This window comes from Opisthorchis viverrini, assembly GCF_000715545.1.
Source record: "Opisthorchis viverrini unplaced genomic scaffold opera_v5_14, whole genome shotgun sequence".
NCBI classification, from domain to species: Eukaryota; Metazoa; Platyhelminthes; class Trematoda; order Opisthorchiida; family Opisthorchiidae; genus Opisthorchis; species Opisthorchis viverrini.
The window spans coordinates 762,890-790,303 of NW_008751670.1; the positions used below are offsets into that span (position 1 = coordinate 762,890).

The 27,414-nt window shown below is 44.4% G+C and overlaps 2 protein-coding genes across 2 annotated transcripts in view; one reads left to right on the forward strand and one right to left on the reverse strand.

Moving 5' to 3' along the window:
- The window catches only part of T265_01298 (hypothetical protein), a gene marked incomplete at both ends in the record, with an annotated part of 40,406 nt that extends 28,878 nt beyond the window's left edge, over positions 1 to 11,528 (forward strand). The window contains 6 exons of the mRNA XM_009165304.1: positions 2,442 to 2,851; positions 2,940 to 3,202; positions 6,954 to 7,319; positions 10,017 to 10,149; positions 10,699 to 10,830; positions 11,103 to 11,528. Of these exons, the coding sequence (XP_009163568.1) occupies positions 2,442 to 2,851; positions 2,940 to 3,202; positions 6,954 to 7,319; positions 10,017 to 10,149; positions 10,699 to 10,830; positions 11,103 to 11,276 (1,478 nt within the window). The remainder of the gene's footprint in view (positions 1 to 2,441; positions 2,852 to 2,939; positions 3,203 to 6,953; positions 7,320 to 10,016; positions 10,150 to 10,698; positions 10,831 to 11,102) is intronic.
- Positions 11,529 to 12,331: 803 nt separating this feature from the next.
- Positions 12,332 to 27,414, reverse strand: part of T265_01300 (hypothetical protein) — a gene marked incomplete at both ends in the record, with an annotated part of 72,897 nt that continues 57,814 nt past the window's right edge. The window contains 7 exons of the mRNA XM_009165306.1: positions 12,332 to 12,616; positions 16,468 to 16,638; positions 19,053 to 19,406; positions 19,547 to 19,930; positions 22,464 to 22,532; positions 24,695 to 24,850; positions 25,866 to 25,972. Coding sequence (XP_009163570.1) covers positions 12,440 to 12,616; positions 16,468 to 16,638; positions 19,053 to 19,406; positions 19,547 to 19,930; positions 22,464 to 22,532; positions 24,695 to 24,850; positions 25,866 to 25,972 — 1,418 coding nt within the window. The remainder of the gene's footprint in view (positions 12,617 to 16,467; positions 16,639 to 19,052; positions 19,407 to 19,546; positions 19,931 to 22,463; positions 22,533 to 24,694; positions 24,851 to 25,865; positions 25,973 to 27,414) is intronic.

A 27,414-nucleotide genomic window follows, 5' to 3' on the forward strand; every position in this document is an offset into this window, starting at 1 on the left:
GATATGGCTGCCAACCGATGTCAATGGCGTTCTTGTTGTCAGTTTCTATCCAGATTGCCTGAGTGAGTGGTTGGAGGTGTGGGCACCTCGGAATGATTGTGGTATGCTAGCACTAAGTTCCTTTCCCGTCCACCTTTACTCTTTTCTTTACATTAAGGCTTTCAAATACATCATGGTTGTACGGCAGTGAAGCATCGGTGTTGAACACTGATGTCATGCTATAGATGATGATGAGATGATGATCCACAACTCTGACCGGCCATCTTGTTGATTGTGCACGGACACTAGCGATCGTAAGGCAGACTTTTCCGATCAGCAGCTCTATATCACAACTGTTTCTTATACCGGACCTCAGGACCACGACTGTCCCTAGACTTCAGACTTTTGGCCAACCACCTGCCCCTTATTTCGGTTGACTTAGGCGATCAAAACGGTATGCGACAATTCTTCGACTCCTGTCAACGCGGTTATAGCATCCCTGACAATCCTAGGGCTCCCGATGGGAACCTCACCTCTGTCTTCCATGGCGAACTCCACCAGTTTGTACATCCTTTTCAAAGCTTGGCAAACTCATTCCCAGAATGCTTCAATCTTAGTCGTTTTTTTGTTGTTGTTAGAAGATGGAGCTGGATCTATAAATAATGGCGATCCCGTTCCTGTTCTTTATTCTATTAGGACTGTATTGTTGTACGCGATTCCAGTGCAACGACCATTGGCAGGGCCAAGGATATGTTCGTAATTCACAAGGTTGATCAGTTTTCGAGCAGGAAAGTCGTTTTTTTTGTGTGAAAAGCTGCAAAAGCATTCGTCCTGTTGTCTTCTTTCTGACCCTAATGTTGTCAGGAAGTCGCGTCCTCAAGAGAAGGCTTACTCAAATTCTGGCGTTTTCTCTCACTTGTGTCCCAGTCTAATCAACGGCAACCGTTTCAACTGAGGCGGTTTGTTACTTCTGTATATCCACAACCCCTAAATCTTCCAAGTGGTATCTCCTATCCCGTTTCTTGCCTGTACCAATCATGTGTTGGTTTCAGTGGCCTAGGATGCGGCCAGTCTACAAAACCCAGACGTTACGCATATTTTTTGTCAGCAACCTTGTGGGTAATTGCCTTCATGCAAACGTACTCGAAAATATCTCGAATATCGTACCAACTGAAAGATGAGACGGCCTTTGTACAGCATATTCAGTCGAAGAATCTTATGAACGAGAGATTCAGTTGAGTCTACCATGAAAACTAAATTGAATTCCTTCGTGGGTGACTCTGGTTTCGCTTGGAGCTCGAAGGAAGCTCAACTGGAGTACAAGGGGCCATTTAGCTAGGCCAACATTATGACAACGAGAGCTGACTTGATAGTTGACACGTAGCCGAATGAACAGGTTCGTATGACGCATTCGCGAGTGATGTGTGTTTCCATCATCACTCAACTGCCACACAATTTTGGCTTGTCACTCCGGATAGAAGTTGATGTGTATCAACTATGGGTGGGCGTGGTTTTAACCTCTGGCAGTGTAGGATGCAGAAGTAGTAAAAGAATGTATTTTAGTCTCCGCTAACCACTAATCGCATGACAAGTAAGACGATACCAGAGATTGGTGGAATATTCTAGTATCAAGATAGGAATCACCTACTGAGACGCATCAGAAATATGTTTGCCACTTCCATGCTCTATGTTGGTGTGCAGTTTGTCGCAATGCTGGTTTGGAGTGAATTTCCCCTTAGGCCAGATGTATGTCACTACTCTGATCTTTGCTCAGCTTCCCGTCTCAATATTCGCTCGTGTGCGTGCTCACACCAGTACAAATGGTTGGGAAGCCGGGGCGTTCACAACGGTCTCTTTAATGAAGCACTTGTGCTCAATAAGGGTTGTGTGATTGCTTGGTGAAAATCAGGCTTGATTCGTGTTCGGCTGTTCATACAAATTTGACTAATCAATTGATCGATGCTTTGGGATGGACATTCCGTATTTAAAAGATCAGAGGGGTCAGTACACTTAATGATCCGTTTTCGTGCTTACTGGGTCACAGTCAGTTCCAATTGGTCGGTGCTTCTATGAAGAAGTAGGCACACCTCCGGGTAACTGGCAGTCAACTTCAGAACCCTAATAGAGTCTTTTTCCGGCAAACAGTCATGATGTGCTCGAGTGAAATAAAACTTCACTAGGGGCCGAGTTTACTAGTTAGTAGGGTTTCCACCAACTTGGAAATGTCAGGTGTTCACGAGGCCTACTTGTTTACGAAGGGTTCATCAGCTGAGAATATAGGGTGATTTTGAGCGATCGCCAATCAACCATTTTCACATATCCCGGTGATAGCACAATTTATTTTCGAAAATGGTTGCACGAAACCTGTTTTCGATTTCCGAATATATGAAGCACGTTATAACTTGTTGTGTATCAATCTCTTCGAATACCTCCCGACGTGTTTCTTTCTGTCCATTCAACAGAAGAATCTGTCGACCAGATGATGGCCCGTTACCGAATGAAAATGGACTCGGGACGCCGGATGACCGTGAATTTCTCTCTATCCACTGAGGAAAAATCATCTGGCGATTGCAACGAAAACCCTCGTTCAATCTTATCTACTGGCTTGTTCGGAGATTGGACTAGCGATGCCCGGTCTGCCCTGGCAACACAGTCTCTTGAATCGATTCGTGAACAGGTCAGACATGGATTGAGGATAATATTCTCCAACTCCATTATCGGTTCCGTCGGACGTCAGATTTTGGACAAGGCAGAGTTTGCTCTAAAAGCATCCGCACGTGATACGCACCTCCAGTCTCAGGGATTCAAAGAGGAAGATGCATTCTTTTTCACTGTGCTTCAGGCCTTGCTTGCAGAAGCTATTGCTTATCAGGTACTTTATTTACCAATAGTGGGCTGACAAATTGCCTGTACTGTACAGACCTTTCTATTTCCAACCTTTTCATCCTTTCCTTTTGCAGGACAGTGCACTAGTGACCACCATTCGAGAAACTGGACGATTGTTTCGCCTCCTTGTAGACAGTTTGAAGAACGACCAGCTAGTCCAGACAGAGGTACGATCATCCAAATCTCCTTCACCGTCAAGGCACAAGACTATTGTCCCTGGTTTGTTAGCAGACCTCCGTTCGGAGCGTCGTCGACGTCATCGTTACTTTGCGTATCTTATTCGCACAAGTATCCGCGTCGCTCAGGCAAATCAACATCTGAATTCGCTTAAATTGCGGTAAGTTTTGTCTGTTACCTCTGGTTTCCTCGTGACCCCCTTGGTGGAGCTCGGGATAACTCAGTGCGAACTTCCGTGTTTAGAACCCAACCTCACCATCAAGTGTTGGGTAATTCAAGGCCTCGTGCTTCTTTCGGGTGGCATGGCAGCTATACACTGAAATGGTTTTATTGCTGAACAATTGCTATTTTACCATGGCTTGTTCTGTAAGTGATAGTCATCTACTCAACTCCCGGAGGGACTTCCCTCTGTGATGCACGTCAAGTATTTATCTGCGTTCGTCAGGTATATTGAATCCCGTGTCATAAAACTAATACGGAGATCAATTGCATAGTTTGATAGATACAAGTTGTTGTGTGCTTGCCGATCGAGCTGTGTAACCAATATTTTTTCATAGTCCATAGGGTTCAGAGTGGAACAGAACAGTGGGTTAACCAATATGGCTGAAACGCAGACAACTTGCCGTCGTAGAACGACCGTTCCTATGGAGAAGCATTCCTCTGCGATTACATCCACTTGTCAATTCAGGGGGCGGAGGTAAAGCGTTCTTACCGATTTCTGGTTATCCAGCTGATGCCAGTTTAAGATATGACTTGTTCACAACCAGGACAACGGCGACGTACGTTTTAAGGCATTTGGGTTGCACTGAGTTCGCTCCAGAAAGGTGGTCATAACGATGAATCTGGACTTCTCTATCAGGAGAGTGGTTGGAGTACTTCATGAATACTATAGAATGAGGGAGGTAACGCTCAGAACAATTGAATAGAGAGAGTGGGTGATACACAAACCCGAGCATTATCTTCCCGTCAGTTTGCCGGATGTAAACTGTTCGACACTTCTTGCCTCTTATCAAGTAAATGCCGTTGAGAGTGAACAAAGATGGGTTGCGATGCCTATCCGACGAGCGTCAAACTCAGCGAATTTTCCTGGAATTTGTGATTCGATATCTAGAGCATCTGCCTAGATGAGCAATAAGATAGCCTTTGTATTGCATATTTAACTGAAGAACTGTATAAAAAAGGTGATTTGTCTCAGTCTCACGTATCGATGCTTGTGTGCACAACCGAATGGTTTATGCTACGCTCTCATTTCGAACTCAAATGTGTTGGTTCGTAACAAACTTTTTCTTGAAAGTTGCAGGTAAAGCTGTGCTGTTGACAACCAGCGAGTAATTAGAATCACGACCAACAAGTTTTGTGGTTATTTTGTAATTGAAACGATCTGGATAGAAAAATTGCAGGTTTACAATTAAAAAAAATTTTGGCACCTCAGATTGTGGTGATCACCGTTGATTTGCCGGCAGAGCTGGCCACCAGTTCAGGTGGATTTGCACTACGTGGATGTATATAAAACATAGATCACCACGTCTTCAGCCCCGTCTACAATTCAGTCTTTTGACGAGTTTCTTTCGGCTGTTTGGTCCATGCTAACCACCAACATTGTTCCTTAATTTCGTTTGGCTGCATGTCACTCCTGCATGTCACACACCTGTATGTTTCCGTTCCTGATTGAAGTGTTCCTTCAGAATAGACACTAGTCAACCACAGCCGATCGATTTTTCGCTGCTCTGACAACCTTATCGTCCCTGTCTCATGGACACCTTCGTTCACAGGGTTCTTGCATTACTCCATTGACCTATCCCAATATGCCTACCATTGTCATTGGTTCTTCACTTAGCCTGCTGCTGTGCTGCTTATGAGTTGCTGGCTCTTGTAAACAACTTTCTAAAGGATTTCAAACATGTACCCTGAGACGCCTAAGTTCCAAGTCTTCATTTGGGGTTCATTACAAAGGATGTCACCATCGAGATAGCTCAATTGTTAACGAACTAACTTACTGATCGGATCGTTCAAACCAAACCTCTGCATGTCGATCATTACTGTAAAGACTTGGGCAACCCGGCGGCATCTGAGCCCTCGTGCTTCCTTCGAGTGGTATGACAGCTGGTCACTGAAATGGTGTTACAACCAGACGATTATTGTTATTTATAATGCCACCATCACCAAAAGTACCATGTGTAATAGGTAACCACTTACTCAGTACGTGTGGCACAGGCGGGAATGTTTTCAAGTGGATCACTGAGACTGGTTTCTTTTTAAAGACATCACACACTAAATCGGTACGCTGTTGCGCACCTTCCAGAGAGTAAATATCCATTCAGAAGGATCTTTCAGAAGATGTTACTGTGTGTGTACCATGTCCTGCTAGCATTTTGCAATAAAAGCCGTTCTGGTTTTGCCGTTTAGATAAGGCATGTAAGGCTAAGGGGCGGTAGTGGCGCGCGTATAGAGCGAAACGGACGATGGGGTGGAAAGGTTGAAAACCGCCCATACAGTTGACGAAGAGCAAAACATGAGCCCACTAGAGGGAGGGAACTATAAGCACCTGAAGCATCTTTGGACGGTCACGCGACTGATTTCCAGAACTTTTAGCTGAACTATCATTCCAGCTGAATTTATTTTCTAGAGCCCGTTAACCAACCCTTCGAAAATGCGAATTTTCGTGTAATTTACAGAAGATTTTGTTGTTCTCAACTGAAATCCATTCTCGAATATGGTAGAAATGTGAACCACTGCGTTGTCCTGTTCAACTATTCCGCCCTCCTGTTTGTTTGCAGTACTGGTTAACTAAAACAAGTGTTCTGCTATGTAGATGTGTGTCAGAATCCAAGTGATTATTGCATATTGCCGATTGGTTCACTGTAAACTGAGAATACTTCAAACTGATGATGAGAACATCGCCGTAAGCGAGTAGTGCTTGTTGTCTGCTGGACTACCAGACGCTTTCAAGAAATCCACAAGGCTGCAACAATTCTGTTCTGTGGGCAATGGAGCAGGCTTTTTTGGGAATAAGACCATCAGATTCACTGGAGTCACCTTGAACTGAAGTTCCTGTCACCTGAAGTCGGCGGCGGTGCTAGGTGATCCCTGGTGATCGGAAAAAGTTTCCCACTAACGGATCAGAAACGCGGCACATCACAAGTGCAACATTTGCAGAATTCAATAATTTCAGTTTACAGTCGATGGGTTGATTGTCTCCTCAGTCTATGAAATCAATGAATCGTCAATACTAGACTGTTGGTAGGTGTATCATGCATGAAGCTATGGTAAGTATTTGCTATTAGGAGTGAAAACAAGACAATGCAGCGTCTCGCGTCATCATCAGAGGCCGCTATGAGAGGCAATGCGCGACTGGCCAATCAGTTTATTATTCCGTCCTGAATGGAAGCATATCGACTACCAGCACGCCAAATGTACAAGCATGCAAATGTCCAGAGACCCGTTAATGGATATTCCAAGATTAAATGGAGAGATATCTGTCGAAATCTCATCCACCCACTCAACAAACATGTGTTGAGTAGTGTTTTTCATGTGGTAGGACCGTACAGCGGAGTGATGCTATGATTTTTTGGTGATTGCTACTCGCTTTCATACTGGTCGACTACGTAACGCCGTGTAAATTCTGGGTTTATTTTCTGATTCAACCGATTGCCTGCCGATCATAAGTTATCCAGTTTTATCCGTGTGTTTGTGGTGAAAAACCTATGTAGTCATAAAATTTACAGCAGAATGTATAGAAAAATGTCAGAATGTTCCGGCATAAGTCTCTTGAATTTTCATCCTTGGACACCTCAGCAACTATACTCTTAGACTATTAATTTCAGCAGATTAGAAACAAATCAGACAGCTCCATTTTCGTTTGTTCTTTTCAAAGTGTTCATTACTTCTAGTTCCGTTCCTTGCACTTACAGAGTTCGACACAACCTCACCCTTCAGTGTGACAATTTGCTGTACAACGCAATTACCAGCTTTCTTGACTCTCAGTTGGAATTGTTCGAGGATTTCTACGCTCGACTCACGAAAGCACGTTCCTCCAGCGAAGCTGAAGAACTACCCAGTGTGGCACGTGGCCTAGTTAATCAATTCATTCACACTTTGGTCACCAAGTGGAGCGCTCTGTCCCTTCAACTATTCTCAGCCCCTGTAGACGATCCCGACTTTGCTTACCTATCCACAACTGTTTCGGGGCCATCCCACCTGATCCGGCTTGTGATGGAGAAGGTGTACAGATCTGGCATTTGGATGAATGATGCCTCGGTGGAGCGGGAGCGCGATGTGTAAGTGAGTTTGTTTATCGTTGACTATCTTGGGGTTGGAGAACGACGTATGGCTCACTGTATTTTGACCAGAAGGACGACCTAAATGTAACAGATGTGTCAAGAAGTAGCGGAAGTTATTCTGGTAATGTATCACACCAAGTCCAGTGTGTTTCTTGATTGTCACTGTATTTATGGTCAATTGTTTTATGGACTTGCCTGCCTAGGTTTGAAATATCAAATGGTTGCTTGGTTCCTTTCCCTCATCCGGTCTTACTTAGTACAGTACTCTCCACCGAAAAAAAAACGATTTGGCCATACGGACTTTGTTGTATTGTGCGGTGGCCGAGCTATTGGTTACGCCTGCACTGAGCCTGCCAGACTACGCGATAGGGAGAAGACAGAGAACTGGGGACACGGCTGTATTGCCAGGACGAAACATACAGAGCGTCTGCGTAAATATATATAGGATGACTAATTGGCCAAATATGGTCGTTTACTTGTTCGTTCCGTACAGCCAATGGTGGTGTTCCGGTCGTGAACATTCTCAGCCCCACTACGCTGGTCGTGTGTTGCTAAGCCGTTTGGTGAGAGCCGCCAACACACCTACTTTCCGGACGTGTCGAACCGATGGTGACCTTGGGGATGCGTCACTCTCTGCACATGTACTTTTTCTTCTGTCTGGGCGCGCCCTGACAAACTTTTTTCATTGAAATCGCTCCTCGACGAAGTGTTTCCAGAACTCTATTCTAGGGACGCTCTTGGTTCCAGCATCTACTCGCAACGAACTGAATAAAAATGTCCAGCAGTTTTCAAGCATCTGTGGTGCTGCCTGACGGGTCAATCGATCAGCCCAACCAGGATAGTTCCCGGGTCAAACAAACAAGTCATTCTGTCCAATTTGAGAACAGTTCCCAGTGTGCACTGGCGAAAGAGTCATGTCCATTGCATGTGTCGGGGTTCTGATGTTCGAATTGCAGAAGAACTACCACAGATGTGTGCTGCTGTGAGCTTCCCCGCTTTTGTGTAGACTAATTACACCAGCCCGGAAGGATGTTAAGATGAGAATTCTACAATTCTAGCAAGTATATGCAAGAAGATAACGTAAAATTCACAACAATAGATTTCGTACTGATTCCGGTTAACCGGCCGACCATCCCTTCCTCATCTCCAACACTGGTGCTACACTATTCTAATGGGCTTGTATCTTGGAAACCGCGTCTGAAAGACCCGTATTTGTAGAACACATTTCACGACGGTTCCTTTGAGAGACAACATCCGCTCGGAGCCTACCAAAATTTGTCGTACAGAAATACCTACGAAAGATGGATTGGTCATAATAAAGCAAAAAAAGGTTTGGAACGATTCCTACTGCTGTAGTTTTTGTCTCACTTTCTGTTCCCTCCTGCCAAGATGTATCGAGAATGAGCACTTCGCACCTACTGGATGACATTGATTGCTACTGTAACTGTAAAATCCCAGTTAAGCCGGCCTAATTCATCTTACCTGATTTCATCAGATTCCTTAAGATCATAAGCACTCCCCACGAACGAAATTCTCCTCACTGTGAGGGAGCATGGTTACGCGGTAAATCCACTCTCTCCTGAAGAGTACGACGCGCTATAGGTATTCTCACTGTTGGTAGTATTACATCGCGCATGTTGTGCTAGAAGTTCATGAATAACCGGCGCAACCAATCATACCCGAGCACCTTATATTCCACGATTTGTCAGTTGACTCATACTCACTCTGTTATTCTGATAACTCCACCACCTCGAACCCAGCTTCATCGATTGTGGGAATGAGCGCGTGAATTGGTGGACTGATCGCCGTAAATTTGCTTAGACACGCAGAGGTCAGTCCGAAACGCCGGATGAAAGTTGGGGACCAGTCGACTCATCCAAATCTCCGTAGTCAGCATGAGAGGTCAAAACTACATCCTTCGTATAACCCAGGTCTCGAAAAGGGGTTAGAAAGAAGCTCACCGCAATTGGTATGGAAGTCACTCGTCCACAATGAACCGCTAAACGTGATTACACAGGAACCTCATGTCAGCAAACTAGAAACCGGATCACGAGATTGACAGGGCAACAGGGTATGGAGAACAGGTAGCGTTACACATGAGGCGGCTGCTTCAGCAAGACATTCGGTGACCGCAACGACGTCTAATTACGACCTTACGTGCACACGTGACATCTGTCATCAACACACCGCATCATCACGAGGTCTCCACTGAATTTCGCCGTAATTTTTATCCATTAGGTGGTTGAACCAAGGTTGTTCAGCGAACGCCTGATTTCACAAATCACACCAGCCGCTGATCGCATTAAGATAGGGTTGAAAAAGTGGACCTGGTTTGTCGTGTGTTGAATTCGCTAGGAAGCCCCACCATATGGATAGTCGCTCCAGGGTCTGCGATGAAGCGAAGTGGGGAAAGTGCAAAAAATGAGTGATAATTGCTTAATACAAAACTACCGTTAAGGTTGATGAAACTTCTTCGGCACTAAGTTATCCTGCAAATAATTGCTGAACTGTTTGCAGGTACTGACTCCCGCATTAGCAGGTTATCTCTGGCAAATTGGTGAAAAAAACGGTACAAACTATTCAATCACCTCTCAAATATCGTTAGCCTACTTCACTGAAAAGATCTATGTTCCATTCTATTTTCCTCGATCGAATACCTCCTGCCATTGACTCTGCCGTCCTCCTGTCTCGTAGGCTGTTGCACCGCGAGCTGGCCAGCTTGGGTCACTTGTTTACCGCAAACGACCTACAGATTCCTGAACGATTCCATATACTTCAACCGTTCATCTCGGTTCAAGAAGAACTACGACTGCTCGATCGGTCACACGTGAGTCTAATCTTTGTCTCCCAAAACTCGTCTCTTGTCTGACCAATCAAAATATTCGGGTTTATCTCCCCCCCCCAGCCAGCGCGGTGTTTCCAGTGGCGTCAGTTCCATTAGTCCGCTTTGCTGGATAAAGCAGAACGATTACTTAGGGAAAACAAATCTCATTTGCACTGCAAACGTTATCTGTAGCTTTCGTATGGATGCTCATTGGATGAATGTTCCCACAAACGAGCAGTTTCCTGATCCACGAGCGTTGATCGGTATGGAGTAAATTTACTGCTTCGTGTGAACTCCTAGATAGTAGCGTTCTGTTATTTCTAGAGAGAAGTCATACAACTGAAGAACCGTAGTCGAACCAGCCTATGTACATTTGTATAAAACAAGCAGCATTGCGCCTCGATCATCGTCATCAAAGACAGAAACATCAGCGTTAACACTGATGCTCCGCAATCGAAATACAGGTTAATGACTGTAGCACTTTGGGGTACCTGAACTTTTGACTTGCCAAAAAATGCAATGGGGACTAATTGAATTTTCCTCCCGTTACAGGTTCCCAGTGAAATGCTCCAATGTCTGAAGAGTGTCAACGACCGAATTGTTACCACACTTGCCTTAGTATCCCCCGATTCGCCTCCCAGCGCCGACGATTTGTTACCTGTGCTTATTTATGTTATTATTCAGGTATGTTATCCCATCGGTTTGATTTTCCCAACTTTTTTGTGTCCACTAACGAACCCAACTGTTGCTAATCTGTCAAAATGGTGGATTGGTATCACAGATTTGGAGGGTATCACTAGAACTGTCTGCAAGTGCATTCCTTATCCTAGTTGGCGTTTCACGGTGCTCGGATTCCTTTCTTTCGTGAAGGAGTATCGCTTCATTGTGTGTTGATATTTAGGGTGAGTGAGAACCGACGATAACTAATCAATCGTACGTTCTGTTGTTATCAACAGGTCAACCCACCGAGGCTGCTTACCAACATTGCGTTTATCGAAACCTTTGGTAGCAACTTGGAAGGGGGAGATCAGTATAGCTGGTGCCAGTTCCGCGCTGCAGTTGCCGAGGTCCGACGTCTTCTGTCCGCAGTGTTACTCGACGAGGACGGTACGCACTCTCACACCGGGTGAACATCCTAACAATCCGATTCCACACAGTGCATAGCATCGCCATCGACTGCACCTGTTTTCGCTTTATTTCCTTCTTTTTCTACCGCCGCTCACCACTCTTGCAGTTACTGCGATATAATAACAACCGAAAACCACTTACTGTGATCTGTTTCTCTATCCCTTGATCCTGTGTAAATGCAACTTTGTACGATATGTTCCAATGTAATTACTTATTCTTACCCTGATTGTAACACCAGAAAATGTGACGATAGGAACGGATGTGGCGAATCTATTCCATTCCAAGGGTGGGGGGCTATATCGTTTCTGCCCGCAGTGCATTTTTGTGGGGAAACTGACATGTTCTTGACGTTTGTCCTGTTATATGTTGGTTGCGAGAGCTATCACGGAATAGCACGGTTTGCGCCATTCGGCGTACGTTTTGATGCGACGCAGTACAACCTTAGCCCAGCCCAGCTGCCCCTGGATTACTGTGACACGGACTGGTGGCAATGATTGAATCCAAAGTTGGACCTGGTTCACAAACCTCATCCATTTGAGTAGGGTAAATCAGGTAGGTAAGAGTTCAGGACAAAGAGACGACGATGTGATCATACTATTATGTATGAACAATGTAGCAGTACCTTAGCCTTCATTCTTCCTACGACTTGCGACGCTTGAGAAAACAGCAGCTCCTGGCCGGGAACTCCAATTCGATTCCATACATGGCTTAACCACTTATGACTAGACTAGAACGACCTGACTATATCACATTACGGCCACAGCCGGTCGACCTTTCAAGATAAGTAGCGGAAACTACTCACAAGGTTGCTGAAAACTCTTCGACAGCCCACGACCAGTTTCGCCCTTCTTGGGACTCATCAGGTAGGCGCAGTCCCCGAGTTTACGTCTACTTGACCTCGTTTTACCCACATTAATTGACAGTGGTAGGTTGTTAGCTAGCTCCAAGTCGAAAATTAGAAAGTTTCACTTCTGGACATAAAAAGCTGACCGTTTCAGAAGACCAAACGCCAAAACGGAGTTCCAAAAGCGCTGGAAGTCGTGGTTCATTTCAGGCGGAAAATTTCTGTTATGAACAATCTTCAAAATAATGTACAAGCAGGAAGTAGGGAGTGATGGGGAAAGAAAGCAGAGAGAAAACAATGCTACCACCTAGTATGGAGAACTCAGTCAATCATTGCGTAAATGGCATCTCGTAATGCTTCGGCCATTGATGCTTGACTCGCGTGCGCAGGTAGGTGTTGAAGCACTAGGTCAATCAGGTGCACCAAATGAGTGACATTGTCAGCTGGTGAGAGACTTGGATCACAAAACGCTTCTTCTGAATACATGTTTGTAGCTTCCTGAAGAGAAAAAAAGGTGGCCAAATTGTTAAGGGTTGGAAAGTACCAGACATTGGGCACATATTTTAACAACGATAACGGCAAACGGTCTGTAACATAAACGATGCTTCAACGAGGTGTTTGTTTCAATCCCAACTTTCGTCGTCAAATCTCTGAGCAGAACAGCACGAGGAAACGCCCAACCAGAAGTCAAATTGTGTAGATGGTGTTTAGGTTGTAATGTTCTGTTCACCCATAATGTCCAACCATTGTCTGGCTATGACCAAATACTCACCCTATGGTTTAGGCGACCAAGACCTGTCGTGAGTCTGTTACTTAGTAACAGACACTCAGCAAACAGGGTAATATGTATGCGATCCGTTCCGAGCAATAGCGAGTTGCGCTGTTGATTCGGCATGAGTCTGCGCCCAGTGCTCCTTGCTGAGTAAAACATTTGAGAGAAACCAGACAACCATAAAATTCCATTTCACTTTTCCACCAGTTCGGAGTGAACAACCATGTCACACCCAATCCGTTTTGATTAACTCTGTTCGCCCCAACAGCCTACATTGAGTAGGTGACAGTGAGCGTCAGTCATGGGAAATCTAGGACGGCAAATGACAATATCCTTTTGGTTCCATGTGCAAAATGTAAAAATAGCATAAGCAAAGTAACCCCTAAATTGGTGGCTTCGTATGAGTTCACCAGTTTAACCACTAGATGAGCTAGGAAATGTCGACACCAAAGTTGAAGTAGGTCAATCTGGACAAGTTTCACCGTTGGATGGACGATGCCATTCGCGCTCGGTTCGTTTGGAAGGATCAATTGTGCATCGAGCAATTAAAGAGGACCCATAATGCTCAGAAGTAATTGAATAGAGCAGTAGACAGTCACGATCAAGAAGACCAAAGCCACTTCACAGTTTCTCGTGCAAGCGATTTTTGGTCTCTGGATGTTCTCACCTTAAAGAGCAACCATTTGACCACGTTGCGTTCTTAGTGCACTGGGTATTTGCGACTATGTGAATGGCTTTCAGAGTGAACACCTTGCCAAAAGCTTCTGGCAACCAACGAGTGACAGTTCTTGATTATCAGTTAAGATTTTCGCACATGTTTGGTGAACACTCAGGTCCACGAGTAGAGCACAGCCTGCCGCGTGTGCGCTCATGCGCTGGTCGGTCACTTATTAACGGTAGGACACCTGAGTAAATCTCGTGTCTCGTGATACCTGTATGGAACAAAATATTGAGAATGATACCTGGCTGCTATCAACGAGTTAGGCAAGAATATGTATAAAGAAGTAGAGAAACAATCAAGTCGACAACAAGTGCAATAATAGGAGATAATACTTCCGAAATATGGGATTGCTGTCCTTTTTGGATTGCGCGAGTCTGGATGGTCTCAATACTAAATGTTTGGGTAACGAACGGGAAAACAAGGCTGACTGCGAACTACAAACACTGGACCGTTTTGATTTCGTCACTGACGAAAGTTGTTTGTCAAATACTTCAAAGCAAAGATGCAGGATGACGCTGTTTTCTTTCGAACATGGCCTGCGTATTGCAATCTCAGGATATACAAAAATGCCACTGACAAATAAGTGTAACGGAAATACACCTACGTGCTACAATCATTCCTCCCCCCCCCCCAAAAAAAAAACAGAAAAATGACCACGAGTGTGATTGGTTCAGTGAGTGGCTCACCCCCCTCCTCGAAGTAAAGGGAACGCGTTGGATTTCACCTCGTAGTTGATGCGGAGAAAAGAAAATGTTTTTTAGTTGATAATGGATAGCAAGCGCAATCATACATGCCAACAAGTTAATCGAGCGCGTCGACTACCCCATCTCCTAACTGATGATCACAGTATAGCCGTGAACGTCATTCGACCAACTAGTCTCCTTGACCGCGGTGCTGTCGACTAGTTTTTTTCGTACTCCAGTAAATCGAATTTCTAGTTATCCACCGGTACTGTGCATGACTGCTGCGCATAAAACTAGTGAATACAGACACGTGAGGACAAGCACAAACGGGCGTGCCGCAAGTAACCAAGTACCGAACTCTCAGTCGACCATCGGCATTACTCAATGACTTCTACACTGCGTCGCTCAATTTCTGACTGACGGTCTCCCTTGAGGACTGGTAGCACAATCAGGTTCAAAATGACATCAGGCACTGACAATGGTAATCCACACTATTCGGTTTATCATAGTGTTTACCTTATTTTACCTTATTTTATATTGCCAATCTATCATACCACCATCGGTCTCGCTTGGTTTCAGGTCACGTAGTCTTCCGTTAGGCCCGTATCCATCTTGAAGATAATCATATCAGTTAAAACTGTGGTGACGTCATTGGGATGACCAACTATTTGTGTAGATGACGTAGCCTACTATAGGAAGTTCAACTGATTGATGCGCGGGATCAAAAGTCAATAGTGACAAGGACTTGAGACATGCTAGGACAAGCACAAACGGGCGTGCCGCAAGTAACCAAGTACCGAACTCCCAGTCGACCATCGGCATGGATTACCTCTCACTCAATGACTTCTACACTGCGTCGCTCAATTTCTGACTGACGGTCTCCCTTGAGGACTGGTAGCACAATCAGGTTCAAAATGACATCAGGCACTGACAATGGTAATCCACACTATTCGGTTTATCATAGTGTTTACCTTATTTTACCTTATTTTATATTGCCAATCTATCATACCACCATCGGTCTCGCTTGGTTTCAGGTCACGTAGTCTTCCGTTAGGCCCGTATCCATCTTGAAGATAATCATATCAGTTAAAACTGTGGTGACGTCATTGGGATGATCAACTATTTGTGTAGATGACGTAGCCTACTATAGGAAGTTCAACTGATTGATGCGCGGGATCAAAAGTCAATAGTGACAAGGACTTGAGACATGCTTAAAAGCAGATACAAACAGGTAAAAAAAACTCAAACTAAGAGTGTCGTCATCTTAAGTGCCACATAATTTTGTGCGATTCGAAAGGAAGACTCGATGTCGCGAAAACGATGCGGAAACAGCGTGCTCAGAGGAAACATCAATTCGTTATGGCTTAAAGGTAAACATGTGTGCAAAAACACGTGATAGGGCGTGTATTCGGAGAGCGAGCGTGAAGATGTGCGTAAAATCGATTCAGCGGGCCATTGTTCGATAGTGCATGGCAGACAATGAGCAAAATGTGGTGGAGTCTATGAGAAAAACGCGAACAGAGATGTATTTATACACAAGGACAGTCTCGAAGAACGAAAGGAAGGAATATCTTGTCACCAACGTATGCTCTGCTTGTTGACTGTGGATAACCAACGGAGAGAAAGGTGACCGAGTGGTCTAAACGCAGTACACTACTCATAAGGTTGCAGGAAACACTTCGACCGGTCTCGCCTTTCTTGGAGCGTATCCCGAGTTTCCATCAACCTTATAACCCAAATTTGGCACATTTCGTTAAATTCTCTCATTCTCACACGGATTTGGTTCTGACAGGAAGCTCAACTGAACCCGTTTATGATGGACCGAATGGTATTTTGTGGCGATTATTTCAAACTTACATGTACTGCCGGAGACTCTGAAGGTGTTTTTCCATAATGGCGCCAGCGTTTCTAAACAACCAGCAATGAGTGGTAATATTGTGGCTAACGCACTAGAAAACACTGAAACTAGAGTACATATAAACTAATTTAATTGTTCTAATTTGGTTTGATTCAGGTTAAAATTGATTTCTACACACTTTGAAGCAGTGGATGCGGAAGGAAATTTCGCAGCCCATTGGAGTAACGAGACTTTATTGCATGAAAACGCATATCATTCCCGTTCAAACATCTGTTGAGAGTCGATAGATTTCTGTGAAACAATTTGATAACTTACAGGCAGGAGTCCGCGAAGCCATGATTCCAACTCGAAAGGAACGCAGGCACGCCAGCGCAACTGCTCAGAGGTAGCTACCGAATGCCCAAAACACTGCCAAGCCACACGCTGACCAACAATCAGGAGAAGTCTGGTGGCTAAGTTGGCGGGGTTTTGTAACTGAGATAGATACTAGAAAGGGAGAGTAACTGGGAGATAGCATTTAAAACTAAAAGGATTCTTACATATGTAAGCTGGAAACGGTAGTAAAGAGTAGGGCAGGAACAGGGGCATATGTGGTCAACTAGTAGTGCTCTTTTCGCCCAACCATGAGAAGGGTGGAAGAGAGCCAGAGGCGGTCAAACAATGACTTGGCAGCGAAGTATGAAAGCCACTACCGGCAAACTCAGCTGCGCTGGTCACTGCCGTCTTCCTGGATGGGGACCCCGAGACGGGCCACATCAATGGCTAGAGACATTGTCAGACATGGCCCAGTCGCGCCCTCAATGGCGCTCGTGCATCAAAGCTATTGCCTTCAATGCATAGCTCCTTTTCCACCCCACCCCCCACTTGACAGCCCACTGACAGTGCTGGATTTATGCACCAAGTTACCAGCTCGCGCGTGCAATGCGCAGCTACCTACCCCCCAATCATTGGTGAACGAAACTGTGGCAGCTACAACCAGTGTACGACGAGTACGCGGTTCTTACAGCTGACAATGATGATGATGATTATGTGTTTATGAAGAGCGATTGGACACTGGAACTCACTGATATGTGCGTCTAAACCACAACTAGGTATTAGGTGGTTTATGGGAATTGCAGATTTCTCCCGTAAACCAACATTTCTTGGTGGTGTACTGGTCAACAGCTAAATGGGTCCTCAGTCTTACCTCTAATGTGGTACTTGTGAGAGTTTTTGCAATATAGTACTCCGAAATTCAGTGAGCAAGAGTGTTGAAAATTATCCGTCATCTACGACCGATTACGGAGGGTGAAAATTCAAGGAACATAAGTACTCAGTTGCTGTTCCCGTCGCCATAATGTGCTTGGCGATTCTATCTAACCCTAGAGATAACGAACACCAGAAGATCCAAGTCAAGTTATACAGTGGGCATTACAGTGTCGTTCACAAAGTTGCAGCAACCACGTACAGTGAAATAAAACTGGCTACTCGGAAAGAGAAAAAAATAGATGAACGACCAAGCTCGAGTCAATATACGGCGGAACAGTCATTGACCAGATTGTTCAACACGTTCTACAAGTTCTGTGGTAAATCATTCACAGAAACAATTTATTAGTACTAAGCTGCTTGCAACAATTATCGAACGCCCACCAACACCACATCACTATACACTGTGGACAAACCCAGCAAGTTAGCGCACTGTGTGAGAAACGCATGTACAAATGTGCTAGGCTGTTGACAGAACAATGGGTCATGACGGTTACTGTTGAGAATGACTAAGCCGGTGTGTTTCACAGATAGTATACACACTGAACGATAAGGCTACATACGCTTCGCTCGCTAATGCACTTTAGGCTGAAAATATCGATTTTGTAAAACTCCCTGAAGAGACCCGACTACCGACTGGCTGTTTGCGTCAATCGTTAAAACATATCACTGCTGGAGGTTGTGTTAGAGAGGGAGCACCATAAAGCAAACAGAGGCTCACGCATATTGACCTCCAGAACTCAGGAATGGTCATGTAACCATACGGTTACCAAGTTTTTGGTCCCGGATATGACCAACCAGTTGAGAGATGGGTTGGTGGGGGGATGAGACAAACCATTCGCTTGAAAATGTATCGGAATATTTGTAGCTGTGGCGTGCTTCATTGTTTATTGATCAGGTGACTGTTGATCTGTTCGCGGAGCTTGGTAATTAACTTGTAAAAGTTCGGCCACCATGAGAAGTGCGCGGTTGCGTGGGTAGTTCCTTGTCACCTGCTTGAGTTAATATAGTCGTCAAAGACCAGTTGATAAAAATTGTGGTAATCGGCTGACGGAAATGCCCATTTCTCGGAATCCAATTGGTTCGCTTCTAGTTGTGTTGCGTCGTGGTCTGGAACCCCCGGATTCGATTAGAGCGTTGAGTAGTTCATGTCCCAACCAATCGAATTCAAGATCACAACACAACACAGCTAAAAACGGACCAACTGAATTCCGAGGAAGGTGAGTTCCCGTCAGCCAACCACCATAATGCATATCAGTTGGTCTTTAGCGACCATCTTAACTCAAGCAGGTAAGGAGGAACTAACCATCCAAGGGCGCACTGATGATATTACCTCGCTTGGTGACCAAAACAAGCTCGGCGAACAGATCACCGACCACCTGGTCAATCAACAAACCGTTCGCTTGTCCCATGTTCTCAAATCACAGGCCGAAGTCAAAGTAGCCTACTGTAAGACAACTTGATAGGGAAACTGGCGTAATTGGATTACGACTGGATATTATTAACCCGTACAAGGCGAAAGGCAACATAACCAGCCAGCCTAGCAGAAGACAGAATCAAAGTGGAGCGCAGCTTCAACACTAAAGGATAAAGATCAAAATTTACAGCCATCTGCAAATGAAGAAGTGAGTCAATATCGCATTTGTCAATCTTACCAATTCTGCCTGATCGTCAAGATTGGACTCGAACAGAGCAAGTACGTGTTGACTGAGAGCCATATCTTTGGGATAGCCCCAGCGACGAGCCAAGGTAACCAACGCAGAGGTGAAAAGCTTGTATAGTTCAAGAGGACTTGAGGTCCAATCACCAGACCCCACGTTCGACGAGACACAAGGGGAAAGTCGAGTCGAGGCTAGGGAATTCACTGAGGTCCTGTAGCTAGACACGGCTTGTTCCGTCAACCAAGATAAGAAAAACCGTCTTCGATTGTCCAAAGCAGCATCGACTTCCTGGCCGAGCGAGGCGCTTATCCAATTCGGATTGAAACTAAGAGTGATTGGACTGGAGTCCTATACACAAAGACAGGAAAGTTTGTACAGTTATTCGCAACCTACCCTAGCAGCAATGTTAGAAAGGGATAAGGTTTGTTTGGGCGATAAAACGGCTGTGGAGATAAAAAGGACATGGCTATACACAAGGATCTATTTACCTGTGGTACAAAGAAGTTTTCGGGTTCATAATATTGTTGAGTGGTGTGCATATCCGGCTCCAGACGCAATTGTTGCCGACGCTTCGGTCTCAATGGACGACCAAAGACATTCATCGCACTCACCACAATTACAGCCTGTTCCCAAGAGGCAATTGAGCGCATATCCGGCACGGGCTGGTTGACTGCTGCCTCGGCGATCAGCGTCCGACCAAGGCTAGACGTGGTGTCCTGGTCACGCGGATTCCTGTCGGGGCTAAACGGCTCGGCAGACATATCCCTGTTATCGTCTCTCCAAAGTTGGACATCCTCCTGTACATCTGTGGAGTCTGTATTCCACTCACGCTCCACAGAAAAGACAGGAACAACTTCAGCTTTGCCGCATGCCTAAAGAAGCAAAGGGATGCATGTGTATAACATCAGTATGGTATCTCTGGACTGATGTCGGATAGTGACAGACAGAAAAGTTACAACATAATGGGACAAGCTACAGACTCGTAATTGCTAATGGAACACTATGTAAAGCGCAATTAAAAAAACGGAAACAGTCGGAAGACCATACATGAGTGTTCGAAGGTTTCTGAAATCACACCCGATATCAATGTATTGACAACTATGAAGAAACAAAAGCCCAGGAACAGGTTGGATAGGCTACGGGGTCATAGGGATTACGCGCAACCAGCTACGCTCAGTATCCTGTTGGCCTTGAATTACTTCGGATTGGTCCTGTGAATTTAGTGTCATTTAATGCGTAGCTTAAACAATAGAAATTTTCCCTGTTTTCTGTCAAGGAAGGGCTAAAAAAGGGAAAACACCAGTATACGGTGCTGCAAGGCTCCATATACGCACTCCGTCCCAGAAAATGGATTGTCGTTGGTTCTGATACGAACGAACTTCGGTTTATGTGTCTCGCGTTTCGCATAAACTAATAAAATTAATTAAGTCTGAGTGTGATTGTTCAGACGGCTGCCGTGAATCAATTGTGCAATCTGTACTACAGTCGTTGCTGAAATGGTAAACAGCTGTTTTTACGGTGTAACCTTCGGGAAGAGGACAAAAATAGCTCAACAAACAAGTCCGAACACAAGTTATGAAACATTATCGTCACAAATGGGTTGTATTGGGTAAAGGTGTGATCAAGTGAACTCTTCGTAATTGGTAAAGACTCAAATGTCCGGAGGTCAGCCACCCCTAATAAGCGAACAGCGAGGAATCAGACGGATGTCATGTGCGAGCTACGGACCAAACAAAGGCATGCCCTGACTGGTCAGAATGCCAGCCAGTCTGTATCAGGCATCTTTAGCTCGACGCTTTTCGCCTCCCTCACATAGATTCTAGCACCACCTAGTGGGAAATTCTGTGGTTACCTATAAATACAGTTGTAACAATCTTTCTTTGTCTCCATAAAGAGCTGTCTGAAGCTACCGTGCCTTTTGATATACCATAGTGGGCACAGCAGGAAGCCAAGGGCCGATACAGAGGTGCAGGACTGTTCAGTAAGTCACAGCAAGTCACCGAGGGAGGACGAACAGGAGGTTAAGTGTTAAAGCCACCAATACGATCGACTGGTAGACCATAACTGTGAAGTCAAGAAGGGAGGACTATTCGCTGTCGTCCCTACGCCATCTACTGGCTTTCTTAGTGGCCTGCATTGATGTAATTTCTGTTATTTTTTCGGCATGACGAACGGATTTTTTTCATGAAATTAGGGCATTTTATTCGCCTTTTTACAAGGCCAACACATTTATTGTTTGTTCTGAGAGTTCATGAATAAACTTGATAAGTAAATTGATATTTGTGCGTTGACCTTTGGGTGCCTGTTGTAATCTGCCTATATTTATCTTACGGCTAATTTGAGACAAGAGGTTGCAACGAACAAAGTTCTGATTACCGAGCTACAGTCCCATTGTTCCGGAATCAACTAGGTAATTCGTAAGATTGGTGAAAACTAAATCAGATGCTCCAAATATGCACTTAAGGTCGATAATCACTCGTAATTGACAAAGTATACTCGCGTGAAAATTACAGTAGTCCTGGCGAGTGATACAATTTAATCACTCGACTACGTTATTCTTCAACCAACTGTGCTAAACAAAGGCGGAGTCAGGCTTCAGCTGGCACGATATTCTAGATTCTCGACATAACACAGACTTTTCGACGCTCATCAAACCCGCTTAGCCCTTTTTGGGACTCATCGGATAGGCATAATTCCCCAGCCGGTCGTCCAAGCGCTTTCAGCAGCCTTACGGTGGTGTGTTATGTCAAGATAATCCCTCGCGTTTTGACACGGCTACGGAGGACTGTTGGCGATATCGAATCATCGAGTGAGTTAATTATGGACTACTGTCGAAATCGCAGTAGGCGAACTATTGAGTCGAATTAAGTGTCCACCGTTGCATGTGACGTGGGTTATTTCGATTTTTCCCATAGTTCAGAGCTGCGGTAGTGTTTTGCAACAGCATAAGTTATCGCAACAGCACAGTAAAAGTGCGTATGCGTGTTTATGGAATGATCTGAATGACCGGCATTTGGAACGTTATGGAGTTGCGAAAACCTGTCACTCCTTATTGTGGCATACCTGGTTCTGTCCATCACACACACGAAGGGCACGATTGTGTCATGTCCACATATCCGCTAGGAAACAAACACACGTACAATGTATTGTTACTGACATTGTTGTTCGTGATGACTGAGAGGTGTTATGGCCTTTTGATAAACACAACAACGAGTTCTATGTCTATAACTACCTTGGTATCATCTGGTTGCGACGCGTTACCGTAACCGGGCCGGAACTGACAAGAACCTTAGTAGCATCAGCCGCTGAGTGACGCAATCGTTTTCCCCACGAGAGGAGCCACATGATTTCCATTGCAAGGATGACAAAAGCATCGATCGAGATTATAAAGCGCGAAAAACTCACATTCCCATAGACTGTCATAAATTTCATCAGAAGGATCGATATATTCTTCAATTCATTGTCCTTAGATGGCTGAAAAAGAGGGAGAAGTGAGCTGTTATCATTCATATGATCGGCAAAAACAGACAAGAGTCAAATACAATCGGGAAAAAGTAGACGACTTTTAAGTTCGGACTGAAGGGTTTCCAAGTTGTTCAGTATATCCTGGTGTTTGCCTCAGGAGTCCAGTGATGCTATGGATACTTCGACTGAGCAGAGTCACGTGGGAACGCAAAACAATATCAGGATTTCTGCGGAGGGCAGACATTTAGACGATGGCATTCCAGCACACTTATTTGGGGTCTTCCAGCTCATGGGTGTTGTTCAAGTGGAGCACTGCTCCCCAAGAAGGTGCGCTGAAGAGAGTGTAGCCCCAAGAAGAAAGCAAAATGCCAAGGTCCCGAAATTATTTATGTTAAATAGATAAACTGCTTGCCAAGAGAGATGCTTTCGAGGAGGCAGGTAGAAAAGTGCATACGCTGCTCCTCAGCTCGTCATTATTTTTTTCGTGAAACACTATACTTCACGTAATGGTTTCATTGTCGAGAACCTAAAATTACCTGTTTTCCGCTCACGACGCTTTCGTCCCTGTCTGAATCACTACAACAAAAGATTGTTCTCAAAAGTTTGGCCTTCATCAAGTCCAACCCTACCTGAGCATGTCGATAAGATATCCATGCGTCTAGTTCCGGAAAATATCAACTTCACATCAAAGAAAGTTAGGCTTCAGAACGCTTCACAATTCTCCCCCAAACGAGCCTGTGTTCAACGACGCTGAAATCAACAAAGACATTCTACAGGATTGAAAGCGAACAGCAATCTGTTGCAGGAATTAAAACCGATCGAGTGAAATCGCGCCTTAAAAGTGTTTTGTGCATTCACGTTGTTGCATCTCTCCATGCGTCACCCAACTTACCGAGCACTAAAGGCGTATATATCGTCAAATTCACTCAACGAGGTGACTAGTGACAAGGACACTAAGTTGCTGTGCAGACTCTACACACTGAAGAAGAACATCACAGGGGGGAGATTCACCTGCGTTTCAAGTAAAAACAAAATTGTTGAGTGTATTTGTCGACACTATACTGTTATTCTGTTAATCCAACAACAAGGTGAAAATGAATGGTTTTACTTCTAATAACTTACTGTCTACTTCATAAAGTTACGGGTCGAGGCATGTGACGCAGAATGAAGAGAACACTTTCAAGAAAATCACTCTCGCTTCGCTGTCCATACTAAGAGATTCGGACAGTTGATACTGAAGGCGTCGGGATACCAATCTTCGCCCGGTTATCGATGTCACTCAGAAAGGGGGTAACACGGCAGATGGAATATACAAACGGACAATAAGGACTGTCAATCGTTGGAAATTTTTCACGCATCGTGTGTGTTACATCTGCTCTATGTCGGATGGCCTGGGTCACTAAAATGACCATTGATGAGTGTATATTACATATGAAGTCCTTTTGGCGGTAAGGAAATTACAATAACAAAGAAAGATAGGTCGAATTTTTGACACTGGTTTGTACGTTCATCCATCCGTAACTGCGCGAAATTAAATCATTGGTTCGTGAATTTCCAATGTCCTTGGATCAGTATTTGTTTGGGGATGGATATGCGGAAACAGATGAGTTTCCTTCGTTTCCGAAAAAGCTTGGTGACAATCAGTAGATTTATTGCTGGGCAAAGTTTCGCTTTTGACACAAAAGCTTCGTCAGGCCAAGTGGCTAGTTTCCAAGGTTGGTGTAGATTTAAGGCGGAAAGAGAACCAATCAGCTAAGTCAAGCTAAATCACTGTTGGGTGTTGGCCGAGGGAATTTAGTGTGTTAGAGTGGTTGAACAAGTGTTGGGTCGGTGGGGATACCTACATGTGTTTGGGTCCAGCCTAGGGTCTAGTTCTTCTGGTTCGGTTCATCTGATGGTTCCTCTTGAACTTAGTTTGAACCTTCTGTCAGTCTCTGTGGATGAGCTAGTGCTAAGATAGTTGTGTAAGAGGGATGCTGTGACCTTTGGTTGGGTTGGGATTTCCACCCCCAACCCCCGGTTTCTTTCTAATGATCCTACGTGGATTGACAACCATGTGACAGATGAACGTACCACTTGATTTGCCCTATTCGGAAACAAAGAGAATCTTAACCAATACGAGACTGAATTACTCGTATGCAAAGTTTCGTACCGAGACCGAAAGAACTTACCAGTTGACTTGTGCCCCGTAGCGCATTCACACACTTGCCGTACCAAAACCGCAAACGACCTTGCCACATTAGGGTAGCCAGACCTTGAGAAATCAAAGCTCCGGCCGAATTCAGTCGACTCAGAAATTCGATGGATTGATACAAATGTCGGGAATTCTGAAAGAGAATATATAACGAGACATAAAGAGTTTCGGATCAGATCAAATAAAGTTGTGTCAAAGTGAGTTTCGTCAATGGGACTGGATTGACGTCGACCGTTTTGGGTTTCATGAAGCTTGCGGTGTTCCGGGTTAGAAACTACATTGGATTAGAATATGCACAGACTGGTCGCTGCTCATGAGGAACGGCGGTCTACGACATCTATGGAGCCTGCTCATCCTAACGAGGGCAAGCCACAGTAAAACAATTGAGTAAACATACTGAGGTGGTAAGATGAGTAAACTCGAAATAGCTCATTGGTTAACACGGGATTTTACTGACCGTAATGTCCGCGGTTCGAACCCAATCTATGCATCTCGAATAATTCTGTTTAGACTTGAGCAAATTAGCAGTATCCCAGCCCCCGTGTTTCCTTTCCGGTGGCGTGGTAGCTAGGCAACGATAGAGTGTTACAGCTGAACGACCATTAAAATTGTTATTGGCGGACGTGGCACAAAACCAGCAACGAGTCTTGCGCTTCTGGACTAACTTTCAAAGATGTACAACTCGTTTGGTTTGTTATCGTCGCTGCAGTCATCAATCACTTGGGGATCGCAAGTTTTAAAATAGTGCTTTGAGGGAGATTTCCAAACCTTGCGATCCAAGTGGATGAAAGTAGGAGAAATACTTAGTAAACCAGTTGTGTCAGTATTCACTTTGTGCGGAGAGCCTTACACCCAAAACACTCAAAACGATGTGAATCACCCACAATTCAAATCTCCTCTGGTCTGCGATAGGATGATCTAAACTAAATGAAGTATACTCATCGTAAACGAGAGATTCGGCTGGGTTCTAGATGAGTCCCCTATCAAAACCGAATTGGTATGCAAACGAGTGCATTTCACTAAGGAAGTGTACTCAACGTTGCGATGGGTAAGCACAATCTGGGAGGTCAGCAATATCTAGTAGTTCCCACCTGCCCTCAACCTTCCAAACAAAGAGAGAAAAAGGTTCCGATTTGAACAAATATTACCTCTGGTTCATTGAGCCACAGTTGATAGTACATCCACGAAATGCTGGCAATTACAGTGTGAAGTTCCAGTGTGAACGGAAGGTGTTTGTAAACGAGCTGAAACAGAGCTGTAATAGAGAAAAACGGAGAAACACTGAAGGTAGAAACAATGAAAATCTAAACTGGTGACAAATTGAAGACCTAAAGTGGCGCGATGGGCGAGGCGTCCAGTGAACTATTGTTTGGCTATTTTGAATAACGAATGCGACCAATTGGTTGGACTATCTGTCAAGGACTGTAGTTAGCAAGAACACCCAATAAGTGAATCATAGCCAAGTATGTTCTCTGCCATAGTACGAGCACAAGATGTGATAAATATGCGCGGAGCGGAATTCCTAGTTATGCTTGGAGTGTAGTTCAGGAACTAGTAACAACGTCAAAGTGATAGTTGCGCAGCATGAACTAGACAATTGTCTGCTTGTTAGTCACGGTGAGTGCTAAGTTCAAGCAAATTAGAACTAATGACCCGCCCACATCGATTTCATTATATAGGCTCTCCTTATCCGCTGAAAATAAGGAGCACAATATACTGATATATATATATATATATATATATATATATATATATATAATTTGTCGCGTTCTCTCACTATGTTTCTCTGGGCTCCGGAAAAGTTAGATTAGGCTACCAGTCATCCATTTACCAAACCGCTGGTGAATTTTTAGACAAGCCGCTCTTCTCGGGCAACGGAGAAGTGTGTGTATGGGAAATATACGTACGAAAAACGGAAAACTCAACCACCAACGCCAAAATCTAGGGTAGTTTTAGAGTGTAAAAGATCTTTGGAATGAAGGGGAGCTTAGACTAAGTCAGTTTTAAAACTTCATCTCTGAGCAATTAGTCTTATGACGTCCGTTTGATGAGGTAGGTGACCAAATCGTTTAAATATGCTCTTGCTTTCGAATAGGCGTTTATACCACGTTATACCAGGCGATACTTTAACAACAAGATATTTGACAAAATTACCGTGAGGTAGTACACAATCGTTGTAGCTAGAGTACATAAAACTGCATAATGGTGTCTATCTTGCCATAGTGTGAAAACAAGCTGCGTCCGTGTGGATTGTTAAAGTTGTGGCAAGATATTTCGTATTCCCCGACGAACATCCATAACTATATAGATGGAGTTAGAAATGGAGGTAGTCGGATAGATAGATTGTTGGCAGATATAGACAAAGATAGATGGAGATATGTTGATAAAGAGATGGATAGTCTGATAAGTAGATGGGTTGACTGATAGATGAATAGATGCGCAGATGGATAGTTGGGTAATTATACAGACACGTAGTTCGATAGAGACATGTTTGTTTGATTTAATAGGTAATTAGTTTGACAGATCGATGGATGGGTAAACCTCACGATTATTTAATGTCTAACACCAACCTCTGGTCCTCAGTTTCTGCGTGGTGATTCTTATGTAACCCAATGACAACAGTGAATTCTTATAATTCTCACTTCTAAATATTTTCCTGTATCCTACATATGTACGGATATATATATATATATATAT